We start from the raw sequence: 15,908 nt of genomic DNA, 5'->3' as shown, positions 1-15,908 counted from the left end.
ATATCGATAAATTTTAACTATTGCTTAATCAACAACGGAACAAAATTTTAAACAAATATATTACGATGGTTATTATAATATAATTGTATATCAAATATAAAATATGATAATTCATTATATATTTAAATATATAGGAGGTCAATACAAACATATATTTATATTTTTTAGCTTTTCTAATAATTCTATAAATACAACTTTAACTATAATAATTATTTACTGAATTTTGTTTGATTTTCAATCGCATATATAAGAATAAAGCTATCCACAACTTTTAGTAAATATAATCATTTTGATTAAATTTAAATATTACAAATTATTTAAAACATAACGTTTTTTAATGTGTTTAAAACTTGAGATGGTGTATACAATTGATAGATATACTAATTAGCAATGCCAATATATTATAGTTAAAATAATGGGTAGAGGTACCTTTTAAAAATTATTAGTTTGTTATTATTAGGTATCATGTTTTAAAATATTCTTTAATATAATTAAATTTACAAATACATTATTATTAATATTATATTACATTATGTGCATTATTGGTTATTAAACATTATGCAAGGAGACAAGGAGTACATTTCATTATATTATTTGCATTGATATATTAGTTGTACAATATAATTTTATTATAGTAACGGTAGTTCAAAAGTCATTTCGTAGAATAACAACGATATATTTTACATTAATTTGATATTGGTGATAAAAATGAACAGTGTTTATATGTACCTAACTTTTACACGGTTTTCAAGTTCTTGCCTAACGGTGAACTTTATGTCTTAATAGTTTAAATAACTTAATAAAGTAACATAATATAATAAATTCAATAATTTTAAATAGGTCAGATAAATAGGGCTAGAACATGTGCGTATTTGAACAGAATCTATAAGGGATAAGGGTACATATACATATTATTAAAATAAATAAAATATCAACACTTTTATATAAAAATTTAAATGCATTAATTATATATTATATAAAAAAAAAATATATTCAATTAAAAATAATATTCTCAATGGACCTGTAGATAAATATAGTTTTGTTTTAAACATTGTTTTATATAAATTGAAATACGTGCATATTTTTTTTTTGCACAATAGCATAGGTCAAACTACTAGAAATATACTAGACCTTTAAACACGTGTTCGCTGATCACAACATAAAAAATGGCCTCCACAGAGAATCCAATTAATAATAAAATGATTTCAAGTTTCCGGTAAATAACTATTAGGTGTGTGCCAATTACAATTTTTTGTTTACGTTAAAAAAAAAACAAATTAATTAACAATAAGCATTATTCTTAATCATTTTGATTATATTACTGAACTTATAATGCATATAATTTGACACGTTTAATGTTTTGTAGATTATTGAACAAGATTTAGACATACTAAAAATAAAAATGTTTGTCAAATTCTAACAATTTATACTAAACAAACTCTATCTTCCATTGACCGTTCATTTTTAAACCATAAAAAAAAAATTATGCATTAATACTTGGAGCAGTAGGTATTACTCTTACTCTATTTAGCAGATAATTAATTACCATATTATAACTAAACAAAATATATTTTTATTATATTTACATCAGAAAAATTTAAACAAAATTGATTTCAAATATTTATTTGAGTATGATTTTTAAGTAATATATTACTATATTGTTAAATATATTAAAAATGTATAACACTAAATTTAGAATATAGAAAAATGGTTATTTTATCCAATTTTTGATGACTTAAAAAATACAAAATTATAAATAATTTATAAATTGTGTTTTATTTTTTTCGGTTAAAATATTTCTCTAGAACGTGAAGACCGCCATATGTTTTTGAGTATATATCAGTCGTTTTATTTTTTTTATTTGATATATTTAGTGCTTAAAAAAACAAATTTTATGATTTTTGTTTTCTTGAGTGTCTGATTAGAGCTGACACATTATATTTTGAAAAAGAAGACTTAAAGATTTAAGTCAGTTTTATTTTAACGAAATTGTTATTTGTGATTTTATAAAAAAAAAATAATGGAAACCAAGTATAAAGAATCATAAATAAAAATATTAACCAATAAATATGAAATAATAGTTTTGAATCTTATATTTAAGCAATTTATGATTTAAAAAAAATATCGATCATTTTTTACCATGCTAAAATTTAAACAGGTATATATACTATATTATTAAATTATTTATTATAATGTACGCGTGTAATTTAATAATTTTCTAGGATAGATAATGATCAGTATTTTTTTTATATTTACGGAATTGCCAAAAGTGTGTAGCCAAATTATCATTTATTATACAAGTGACTCTTAAGGTTGCAAAAATAAGAAATGTCTTAGCGGTAATAACTGTCATAAAAAAATGTATTTACTCTAACACGCCTTTAACAAGACGTAGCAACTAGCAATACATTCAACTGGTATTCGTTTAATTTTAGTTGTGAAAATATATATACATTTTTTTTTACTTATTAGTTCAGTTAATTATGCTTATAGTTATTTTTTTTTATTCAAAATAAAAGTATTTTATCTACATACGATTAAATTAAAATTGTTTACAATTATAATATAATATACGTAAAATATATAAGTATATTATTTTTGTTCACTTATTGATCTCTATAAAAACATGTAAAATACAAACTGACTATAGAATTCAAAATGTTCACTATTTTATTAAGTATTTCACATGCACTTCTTAAAAATTGTTTTAATTTATTATTTGTTATAAATTATTTTTAAAAATGCTGAAATATTTTATAAACGGTACAGTAAATTGTTATCCATTTAGAGTTTCTATTCGTATTTTTATAGTACCAAATAGAACACGTTAACCTCGCGAAAACGTGTGCAAATAAAATTATTACACTCATTTCAATGCGTATTTTGTTCGGCTTTGGATGGTTCTATTTTTAGAAAATCTCTTTTTTGAGCTATACAAATATCAATACGGACAAAACGTATTTTATAGAACATCTAAATGGCGAGAACATAATATTATATATCACTGTTTCTCAAATTTCACATACACATAAATGGTTCTTATAGATAATTTACAGGACAGGACTAGAGAATATATGTGCCAATTGCCGCCTAAATAGATGAAAATTGGGGTCGACATTTTGTGTGCTATTTAGCTATTTAGTATGACCAACTTTAAATTAATCTATGCATTGGTACTTTTTTTTACTCTTTTGTTAGTACAAAAAATTTAAGTTAAAATCTTAAAATTCAAATTAAAGTCACTCCAATAAATATCACTTTATTTTTAATGTAGCTTTACATTATATATATATGCCTATATCCGAATGGTTCCCGATTTGTTATAAAGGGTATATTCGAGATGGTTCCCGCATTCCCGGGTCAAAGCATTTTCAATTTTCTTTCCTATTTTATACAGGCTTAGCCACTTAGGACTGTTCACATAGTATTATGCAGTTATGGTTAAAAATTATGATATTTTACCACTTTAATTTTTATAATTTTTTGTCATAGTAGATAGTAAGTAGTAATCATAAACAATATAATAATGATAATGTATTTTTTTTAATTAAAAATATAAAATATATAATAATAAATATAATATCTTTTTAATTCGTCCATTTCTTTTTTTTTTTATATAAGTATTGTGTATTAATGTATTATTGAGGTAAAGATGTATAACAAACATTTGTATAAACTCTAATCTATTTATTTAATTATTTTTATATTTGTCCATTTCTGTTTTAATATACTGGAATTATTATTTCCTTATTTTTAGATTTAAGATTTTGTAGTACTTCGCAATTTTACATATGCTTTAATTTGAAGTTATTTTAATACATCCATGAATTGAAAGACGTATGGATGTGCGCAATAGAATCAAATGTTGAACTTGCTGGTATTATTATAAGTGTTATTAGATTGTATTTCGCCTTTTTCGAAAGTGTTTATCGAGAACTAAATCGGATGTGTGTTGAACATTCTAATGTTGGGAACTAATTCGGACGTCAATTTTCAGGTATGGAAATCAATTCGGATGCAGTCATATTTATCATAAAAATTGTTGGAATACTTAGATCATTTATGCTAGTTTCCCGAAGCTCATTTATTATAGTCACAGTCTGCAACTGGTATGAGTGTATCTCACACTTGAAGTGTTTATTCGTTGTCGTAACTTAAGAAATAAAATATTTCATTGGCATACAGTTTACAGATACCACTATACCTATATATGATTTTTATCTATTTTGAAAATCATGTATCTATAAATACAACAATTAATTAAAAATAAAGGTATACAATATAAGTCAATAAATGTGAAATAATAAATTTACAATTTAAATAAAATCATATCGTTCATCTTATACACACTCAAAATGCAACAGGTCATGTATTGTATTTATAACAAGTCATGTAGTTTGATAATTATTATTAATTGTAAGTATTGGTAGGCAATGATTCCAAATGCGGTGTTTAACCTTCGATATCACGATTTATCAAAATATGAACATAAAAAAAATTAACCAATTGCGAATAAAATAAACGTCGTAATAATATATATCAAATATGAGATATATATATATTATAATAAGCCAAATAAAAATACTTTAGACCATATACCTACCGGTCATTATTAAAATGTTTCGTTGATTAAATTTGTATCAATCGCAAAAAAATTAATTTGCTTTTTTATGAATGCTTAGTAGAAAAAAGTGCAATGTAATGAATATGATTATGCTATTAGAAAAATAAAAAAATGAATAATTAGATCATGAATTAAAATGCTAAATAATAATAGTAATAATAATATAATAGAAATCAAAAATAAGGCCAACTACCGTTATGTACATGAAATTATTATGCACGTATAGGTATAATAATTAATAATTGATAGTAAAATGGCCATTAATGATGTTTTTTTATGATAGTGGTACACAGGAAACGAATAGTTTCCCCGAATATAATATTATTATCTTTATATATATATATATATATGTGTGTGTGTGTGTGTGTGTGTGTGTGTGTGTGTGTGTGTGTATTTATTATATTATATACTAGGCAAGTGTTCATTATTGATTCATGTTATATAAATCGCCGTCTTATCTGCAGTAACACAACTACCGCAAATTGATAAATGTATAACACAATAATTATCGTTATATTTAAATTAGGCCGACAAATATTATTCATATTATTCAATTGACCGGATAACGGACTTCCAGTTCATTTCGACAATACTATTACATAAAATAATGATAATATTGAAACGGTGGTTTTTAATATTTTAACGTTATAATACGTATGATAAAATATATTCGTTGAAAACATAACAAATAATAGACTGTACAATTTTTTACTTAAATTCAATGACGGTCATTAAAAAAATATATACTCCATCTTGAATTGAACTGGTAGTTAAAAATAAGTCCTATTTGACCAGTAGGTAATAAATATCTATCATTCATATTTTACCTACAAGACTTACCTATATAGTAATACGTGTACATAAATATAACTTTATTGTGTTAGATAAATAAGTAGGAAAACAAATATTTACTATTAAGTTATTTTATCAATTATTTCTAAATTGTTATTAAAGCTCATTGCAGATATTATTAAAAGCTTTCAAAATTATTTATTTACTATTAGTATAAAGAACAAAAATATTCAATATTTAATTTGACTTCTAAGTATCTCTAAGCACAATTTCATTGTTATTCAAATAATACTTTGAATAAGAGTGGCTATATGTTCAAAATTGAGCTTTTTGTGGTTTGGATGTTTTTGGATAAGCATTAAATTACAGTAAAAAAACTATTCATTTTTTCATTTTTGATCTGACAACCACGGTAATTAATTTTCCAATATTCCACAAAATATGGTAAACTAGTAAAGTATTAAAGATAGCAAATTTATGTATTTTGCATAATATAGCTTATATGTACTCTTATAAATAGAGTTATTTAAATGTCCATTTCACAGTCTGTACTATTATAACTGAGATTTATACAATTAATAAGTTAATTATATAGTAACAAATTTTATAAAAATATTTACAAATTTAAATGTATGTATTAAATCTACAAAATAATAACTATTAAAGATTAAAATAGTCTATTTTCTCAGCCATTATATGAACGAACATATCATCAGGCTGATAAATATTCCATAATATCATTACAAGTGGCAATAATCCCTTTCTCAAATCGTCACACTCTGATATATACTAACTCATATGGAACTATCAACTTTGCCCTTATTTTTTTGAATTGTTCAAATGTTTGAAGTAACAATTACAAGACAATAGGTCACAAAAAACATCAAACAGTTTTTGAATTGTCAAATAGGACACCCCAATATTCACTTCTCGTTAAGTTCATCAAACATAAAACATGTTTTCATCGATGTTGTTAAGAGAAAATTCTTAAATTCCGAAACCATCTATCGAATTGTTCAGTCAGGATCCTGATTTTATCGCCACCACCTTAAAATTCACGGTTGTTGTCAATCAACATAATACAATCAAGTAGATTAATATAACTTAACTGATAATCAAATCGTTTAGGTATATCTTGTCATATATATATATATATATATTTGTTAACCATGAATCCGTTTTTAATTTCCATATACAAATAAATATATGTACTATATTGTTTTAAATTGCAAAAATGTATGTTCATCATATTTTTCGAAATTTGCTTATGGAATATCTGAGTTGTTATCAAGTATAAATATGAATAAAATAATGGAATCATATTTTATTTTTAAATTATTAATTAAACGTAAGTTTTTTATTTATATATTAAACCAATATATGGGCCAGTAGTTTATATTTAATCTTAGTTAATAATATATTAATACATCTGTAAACCTATTCAAAATGAAGCTCATTTTAATAAAAATTATTTTAGTCGTCTTTACCACAATATTCTCATAATACAATGACTAGAAACTTAATTTAGTTTTAAATTGCAATATAATGTATAATATATTAAATTTATAAGACAAGAGGTAGTGATTCGATCTAAAAATATTTTTAGTATTAAATTGCTTTGAAAATTATTTCTGAGAATATAAATAACTATAAAATTAATTATATTAGTTAATCAATAGGTACATAAAAGATAACTCATTTTAAATAAATTATTTTCATCTAATAATTTCAATATATTACATAATATAAGAATATAGTACACATTTATAAGATATAATTTTAAAAGTTTTAAATTAATTTTAATTATATTAACCTAAACAATACTTATATTGTTGTATTATCATAAAAGATTTATGTAATATTTAAACAAAGAGTTTTATAATTATTAAATGTGACTTAATTTATTTGATTGCGTAATAATTAATATTGATGAACATATTAATATTGCAGTAAAAAAAAAAAAAAAAATTAATAATTTTGATTAGCTTGATAAAAATATTATAATTTAAATAAATTCTTTATATCATTTATCTGTTTAAATAGTGCCATAAAGATTTTAAGGTAGAAATATATTAGCGTACGTTTACGTCATATACTGTTATTCAGTAAAGCCGTGAACTTTTTTTTTTTATGATGCAGCACAATTTTTATTCACATACCACTTATATCAATAGTGCTTATTCTTAATCATTTTTCATTTTTATCTGATTAACTAAGTAATATAAGTAGTGCCATAATAGTGATGAAAATAAGAGGGGTTTGAAACATTGTAATTTGAACTGACCGTTCAATGACATCCAATCTTATTTCGATTGATGCAACTACATAAGTTAAAGTTTCTAATGTGCCTATACTTCATTCATGGCCCATGCCACGTTTGATATTATTTATTATTGAAAAATAATTATATCAAACATGATATAAAAGTAATTGTTCATATTTTGTATAGCATATACGTACAACATAATACATTGCTGATATCAATAATTTTAAGTTTATTTTTATATTTTAAAAAATGTATTGAAGTTTGTCATTTTTAATTGCGCACTCACAGTCTACGTACCTGCGTCTTATTTATTTAGTTAATTAAAAGTCCTTAAATATTAAAAATACAAAATGTATAAAATAATAATAAAAATATGATAAATCAAAAACTTATTTTAAACTTAATCGCATGTAATTATAATCTAGGTATTTTATATGTAAATTATATTTTTATAATTTGACCAACTAAGTTATACAAGAGTGCTTGTCTTCTTCTATAACTTTTCTTATATTTTATTTATCCCACCTTATTTTTGGAAATTAATAATTAATAGGTAATAAGCTGTACGCATTTTAGAATATAAAATGTTTAACATATTATACAATATTGTAATATATAAGCCACATTACAATAAAATAAATATTTTTTTTTCGATTGCAGTTATTATTATTTAATTAAGAAACATTTAGTATTTTATGTATCTCAAAAAATATTTGAGTAATAAAAATAAAATTTAAAAAATTTTAATTCGATTTTATTACTTTTTATTAAAGTATTATGGTATAGAACATCCTATATAACTGTATGTAAAAATAATTATTTCAATTTAAACAAATTGCTATACTTTGGAGTACAAATGATAACAACAATTACTTAGAAATGAGAATACAATATAAGATAAAATTGTTTAAGAGGGAGTTACAAAAAGTACATCATACCTATATTATCAAACAATTTTATGCTATTTTCAATACTGAAAATATAGTTGTGATAAGTAATTGTACAGGTTTATAATACATAATACATCTGAATATAATATATTCACCAAGTTGTGTAAAGGCACGAACATTTCAAATTAAAATAAATATAGGATGTTCGATATTTTAAAAAAATTATATACTTTGTTTGAAGTAGGTGTAATCCTAACTATTCTGATATTCACAAAATTTGAATTTGTTAAGAAGTTTACTTGTAAATTACTTTTCTACTTTTTTGAAATTAAACTCAGTAAATACTAGACATTTTGTACATTAAGAATTGTATAATGTTAATCATATTTAAGTAAAACAATTAATTTGAAAGTCTTAGGAAGTTATTTTAAACTTAACTTTGCTTTATTTATTTATTGACATATGGGTAATTGGGCGAAAGCTCTCCGATATTTATTTTACACTATATTCACACTTAATAATAATCACTTAATACGCATACAATACAAATTACCATACCAATTACACAATACGCACCACTTGGGACATTTTTGGTTTTTCGGAAACGGAGTTATCGAATCATTTCATATTATAAGTTAAACAATTAAATACACATTATATTTAATTTAGAAAAATTAAAAAAAAAGTTAGAATACATTTGCTCGAATAGCAAGCTTGAGCAATAGAAAGACGGACAGTTTATCCTATAGAATATAACGAAAGCCACTAAATTTTCAAATGAAATCTATTTTGACAATTCGATTTATTACAAATATGTTATCAAATAAAAAAAAAATTTAAAAATGTTCAATTGAGAAAAAACTACTATGACTTATATTGTACGACTTACAATGCTCATGATTTTCAAAAGAAAATTATAAACCTTGCGTAAATTATAAGAATATATTACCAAAGCTTTAATTTAGTTAGAATAACATAGTAAATAAATATAGTGTAAATAAATCGCAGAAAATAAGAATAATAAAATAATAAATATTGTATTATTATTTTATAATTTATTATAAAATTTATAGTGTATTACATTTTATTAATTTTATTGACAATTTTCAATTAAAATAAAATTCCATGAACATTATAAAAATAAAATATTTATTAAAAATCAATAATTTTGTAGATTTGTCGATGTGTCATGATATCAAACCAGATTAATTATTTTAAAATATACGTATTTTAAATATAATATTACTGTATAAGCTACAAACTATGACAGCAAGGTTTCACTATATATTTTATTAAAGAATATGTTTAATGTTAATTTGCTAATAACAAAATTAATTTTATAAATATTACATAATTTTAACCTGTACAACAGACAAACGTATTATAAACTTAATTTCTTTAACCATTGATTGATAACGATTAATTATAATTATAAACGTTACATATTATATGTAAATACATTTACTAAATCGCACTTTATTTGGTTATACGTGTAAGTTATTTACAATTATCTTAAATTCTTGATGTTTTCTATAGGTATAATCTTAGTAAACATTTTTTTTAAATTTATAATTTATAAACGTGTTTATACTTTTTTTGAAAATGACCGTATTTGTTATACACAGAATTATTAAGTAATGAAACACGTAATAGTGAACATACTATCACGCTATCATGATCTAACTACATTTTTTATACTAAACAATAAAAAGATTCAATATCGAAAATATCTGTCCTAATGATGTGCACTCAAAATGATACATGACAGGCAATTTGAGAATCGTACATAGTAAAAAAAAAAAACATTGACTAGTTTCAGTTTATACATCGCGATTACATATTTTCCCGATTTCAATCTGCACACAGTAATAATATGATACGTATGATAATAAATACATATTTTATCAACAACGCCTCTAGTTGAAGAAAAATAAATGAAATGTGACGAAAACGTGCTTGAATTGGAATAGATAAGTTTTAGGCTATAATATATAAGGTATCGTACGATACATGCCCAGAAAAAAATCCAAATCATTGGCAATATATATTATGATATTATCTACCATACCGTGTACAAAATACTACGAGTCTACCATGTCAAAACGAAGAAAAATTGAATTTGATATAGCAGAGGCCAAGGATGGAGGCGGATAAAACATCTGCATTCTCAAAAATTTATGTTACCACTGTCGACGTGGCACAGGACTTGGGAAGATAATATACATTCCAAAATATCGACAAAAATGACGGTACTGTATGTATTCGATGAGTCAAATGGTTTAAAAAACTGTAATTAAACCAGGATTATGGATTAATTGGGGTTTGGAATACTAGAACTCAAAAAATTGTGTTACTACATTTTAAACGGCAGTAAATAATTATAAATAGTTTTGTACTATACGAAAAAAAAATATTAAAAATTAAAAACTATAAATCTAATAAATCAATAATAACATATAATATAATATAGGTAGTATAATATAATAAGATCATACTGTACATTGGTTACTCAAGATTCATAATATAGACTTTGGTTTCTCTGTTGGAAATTCTTGAAAATTTTTATTAAAACAGATCAATTGAAAAATATCATTTTCCAAATAAAATTATCAACATTTATTTCGAGATCTACTAGTAAAATAATTTTATTTCTTGAAAATTTTTTTGAACGTGAGCATTAAAAATTTATTTTTTAGAGATAGGCCCCTAAACTCAATGTGTCTCAGGATACTGCCCCTTCCCCCACCACTCTTTAATCTGTGCTTGAATGTAACAGGTAAACATTACGTCGCTACTTGCGTATAGCTATAAGCCTATAAAGCTCTAGAGCAGTTGCGCTCACGTACAACGCACACCGACCGACCCACCTGACATATACGTATATGCATAATTAGACGGTATACATACACAAGCTGCCCTGATTAATAAGAGTGACCCGTGGTGGGGGGTGGGGCCCTTTCACGGTCTAAAACGACGGTAACGATGAAATACTTAATACTATATTACCTACACAAACATTTTTTTAAATATTTCCGGTCAAGTCATGAACGTCATGACGTGCGCACCTACGCCAAAGTTACAATACACACATGCACACAGTAATAATAATAACAGCGCGAAAGATATCTATTCTTTTCACCCGCGGGGAGGCTCAAAATCGAAAATCAGCCCACCACTGTACCGACACGGAGGACTCGTGTATCCTGGCTCGCCTCTGGGGCGCAATACACTACGATATAATATAAGTGACGAGCGATTATGCCGCGTTAAGCGGTCCATCCGTCGTATTGTTAATACATAACTACTATGTACAGCGATATTTTAACACAATAATATTATACAATGCCTTCGTACACACGTTACGCGACGATTAAATCATTTATCGGCTCGTGACGGCCAAGTATACATATATATTATTATTATTATTATTATTATCGTAATATTATGATTTTGCAATATTATTTTTGGCGTACTACTTACCGCCTGTTGCGTTTCTTGGACCAGCAACAGCAGACATGGGACGATCACCAGAACGACGACGCCGAGCCGCCGGCAAATGCCGCCGCGCGCCATTGGGACTGTGTGTGGTTTGCGGGCAGGTCGCCTCCGGTGTAGTTGCCCGCCGCCGTAGAGCAGCCGAACGCCGCCGCCGCCGCCGTGCGTGCGTACGTGCGTGCGTGCGTTCGTGCGGGCGCGCGCGAGCTCGCGTTTGACCGCGACCGCCGGTGGACGATGGAATGAAAAAGACCGAAATTTATACCGTTTGGCGGCTAGTGACAAGCGTTTTTCGCGACGACGGTGTTAGCAGGTACGACAGGTACGACTCGTTGCGAGACCGTCCTGTTGTAGTTGCGGTGACGTTATACACGAAAATGATTGTCGTGGGCGCGCCGAGACGAGAAAAATTATTAAAAAATTATACATGAAAATTATAAAATACCATGCGATATTATATAATATTGTTGTTATTGCTAACCGAACGAGCCCGCGTTATCGTTTCGTTACCAAACACGGTAATTGTTGTGGTGACGGTAGTGCTGCTGCTCACGCTGCTGCGGCACACCACGTGGTGGGCACCATCGTGTTCGATCGCCGACCCTGTGGACCACTATAATAGCGCGCGCGCGCGAACTCTGCGGACGTTATCGGCGACCGTTATCGCTCTCGGACGTCGCCGCCACCGCCACCGGTTGCGGGACCAGGTCGGCCAGGAAACGAGAAACGCTATAATATTAAAAAAAAAAAAATTAATAATAATAATATTATTACTATTATATTATAGGAACAGCGATTTGAATACGAAAAATCCACCGAAAACAATTGAAAAGAGGCGTTTCGTGAAAATCAAAACATAAATATTACTTGTCCGAATCGACGAAACGTTGACGAAATGTCCACTAAACAAACGAGAGCACTACTCTGACTTGCGCGGTTTAGATTTTTTTTTTTTGTTTTTATAACGCTCGTGCAATTTATTTACTATTCAAATCATTTGCGAATTTGGAAAACTAGAAATGCATGGAGTTCAAAAACAGTAGCCAATAGGTATATTATTTTCGTACGAGTGATATCGTAAAAAATAAAAACTGTATTGCACGGTTCTGCAGTTAACTATTTATACGGTGGAAATGTAGCTCCCTACTTGACTACTACTTCGAGAAAATGTAGTTACTTGACTATTACCTGGTGATTGATGCTTGTTACTTGATCGGAATAATTTACTGATGTGCTACTCCCGCATGAGTTATACGAAATAGCAAATTTATGTTTAAATTAATCCTTCCAATTATGTTTAGTGCATTTTATGTAATCGAGTGAATTCACTCATTCTCAAGATCAATGACGGTAAGAACTACATAATATGTATTTTTATTGTAGTTTTTACGATATTTTAATTTTTAGTCAAGTTAAAATACCGTAAAAGACCCACGATAGAACACAAATTATGTTTTTACTTTTAATTTTAATAATAGGACATAGGTTGATTGACAAATCACTCTAATAGTAAAACTTACTTCACAAAATTCGAATGGTGTAATTTTCCATGCTGCAAGAAACAACACATAGGATATGGACATATGGAATCGTCTTAAAATACAAAACAAATATAACTATTTGATCCTACACAAATATAATACATATTATATTATAAATTTAACGATTTTCATTTTTCTTAATGATATTGATGTTATTTTACTATAAATATTGAATTTTTTTGTATTATTATAATAATACGGTATTTAACAAAAAACAAGAAGTGCTCAACAGTTTTTTCGAATACTACTGCAAGTATATGAAACATATTATCTTAATGTCAAGAACCTGAAAAAATATTAGTAGGTACAGATTTTAATAGATATATATATATATGATTATAAACATTTTTTTAAACTTGACTTTGAATAACTGATTTATAATTGTTATAACTTATTTAAAACGTAAATACGTAATAAATGGCATTTGTGACGTAAAAAAAAATACCTATGTAATTAAAGTTTTTTACAATTTAATACATTTGGTTGTTATAATTTTGAATTCGTTAATTATTATATAGTTGTTGAGGAATACATTTTGATGACGGACAGAGGACGATTTCATTGTGAAAGATAGGTCCACTGTGGACAATATGTGTAGATACTCTTAATACTAATATATAATAATAAGAGAATGAAATCTTTAAGTTTATAGTTTCGCGACTCCATTGACTAGACTTATCAATAACTGGATTATGATCAGCCTCGAGTGAGCTATGCTGTTAACTAATGGGTAATCCGCGTTTTGAGTTTAACAGTACATCAAAATCTTTTGTTCACGACGTACACACTTTTTAATAATTTACAAACGGACGACGAAGCTTTCCAATACAGTTGCCATATCCGCCCTACTCCCACACCGCGAAAAATATTACACGTGATAGAGTGAAATCACTCGGGACGTACACCTCCGAATAGCGGACAAAATTTCACCGTTCGGAGACCTAGAGATCTTACTGCAGCGAGTTATGACATGTGCACTTTGGTTATTTAAAAAAAAAATCGTATACATATACGATGTACGAAACCATTCGACACGGCAGCAATTATTCGAGACATTTTTTTTTTCATTTTTGAGCGCCTTTTAAATCGGCATAATCGCCTGCGACATCCGAGTTCTTTCGAAAAGGCCGTTCCATCGGCCGCAAAGTTCGGGAAACGGCCGCGAGGTGGCGAGATCGGCGCGCGTCGGGCCCGGGAGGCCGTCCGACGAGCTGTCGGCTCTCCGACCGCTGATAGCGAACGCCGACAACACGCCTCCGCCGCCGCCGCCGCCGAACCCATTACAGCAGAGCGCCAGAAGCACCACGAAAACGGCGTGTACCGCGCGGCCCGTAGAGAGTACTATGTCGGTGCGCCGCACGAATCTCGTGTCGAAATAGTGCCGAGCGGGTATTACCGAACTCTGCACACCGTGGCTGCCATGCCGCGGCCCAGTCTGCTCCGTTGGCGGTAAGTACCTATCGCGACCAAAAAAAAAAAAAAAAAAACCAACACAAATCATTATTACCGTTACTATAATATTTTATTGTATATTGTTTTAACCCAATTTTATTTTTTATTTTTTTAACACATATACCTTAACCTTCTCGTCGTTGTCCGAGCGTTTCGCCCGGAGCGTAAGAAATATTATCTCGTACGTCGCGTACTTTATTTCCGTAAAAAAAAAAAATTCATTATCTCGTAAATAGCGTAAATTTTCTATTCTCTCGCCAGACTTTCTGTGTTTGGATCGTGATTTTTTTTTTTTTTTTTGGCTAATTTTCTTCGATCGTCCCGAGAGAGAGACAATCGAAAAAATATTCAAACTACCTGACGAAACACTTAAGAAAAAAAATGTATCTGTTTTTATTATTATTTTTTAAATTATTATTTTTTTTTCCAGGCATTTCGCATTATTCGTCTATTTGTTTACGACAGTATCGACGGTAAGTACACATTTTTCTCGCTTTTTTCCAATAATAACCATGTTATACAATATTAGTAGTGCCTACACGGTGTCAGCAGGGTATTTTTATAATAATATTGTAACGCACCTACAACAGCCATCCGGTACAACATACCAGAATGTAAACATTAATAATTTACAGAATTAATATTTTTTACATGTTATTCGATGTAATATTACAATAATTATTACCTATTAATTATTATTAATACGCGGTACATCTCGTACAACCGATCCGAAGCGGTTTTTGTTTGTTCTTATCTCTTTTACGACGATGTACCGCTTCAGGTGCCGGTGTAAAGTGCACTCGCGATTCCAGCGTTTTCCTAGAACGACCTAGGACGGACGTCTATTA

The 15,908-nt window shown here is 27.6% G+C and overlaps 2 protein-coding genes across 3 annotated transcripts in view; one reads left to right on the top strand and one right to left on the bottom strand.

Annotated features, from left to right (window-relative positions):
• LOC113555565 (collagen alpha-5(IV) chain-like) overlaps window positions 1-12,609 on the bottom strand; it is a 42,344-nt gene extending 29,735 nt beyond the window's left edge. The window contains 1 exon segment of the mRNA XM_026959994.1: window positions 12,053-12,609. Within this exon segment, the coding sequence (XP_026815795.1) occupies window positions 12,053-12,145 (93 nt within the window). The 5' untranslated portion in view covers window positions 12,146-12,609.
• A 2,283-nt stretch (window positions 12,610-14,892) lies between these two features.
• LOC113559264 (collagen alpha-1(IV) chain) overlaps window positions 14,893-15,908 on the top strand; it is a 36,931-nt gene continuing 35,915 nt past the window's right edge. For both annotated transcript variants that reach the window (XM_026964927.1, XM_026964926.1), the window contains exons 1-2: window positions 14,893-15,057; window positions 15,491-15,533. In XM_026964927.1, coding sequence (XP_026820728.1) covers window positions 15,029-15,057; window positions 15,491-15,533 — 72 coding nt within the window. In that variant the 5' untranslated portion in view covers window positions 14,893-15,028. The remainder of the gene's footprint in view (window positions 15,058-15,490; window positions 15,534-15,908) is intronic.

Source organism: Rhopalosiphum maidis, chromosome 3 (genome assembly GCF_003676215.2).
Source record: "Rhopalosiphum maidis isolate BTI-1 chromosome 3, ASM367621v3, whole genome shotgun sequence".
In the NCBI taxonomy this organism is placed as follows: Eukaryota; Metazoa; Arthropoda; class Insecta; order Hemiptera; family Aphididae; genus Rhopalosiphum; species Rhopalosiphum maidis.
The sequence above is the reverse complement of the archived record's forward strand: the minus strand, read 5'-3'. Positions and strand labels throughout refer to the sequence as shown.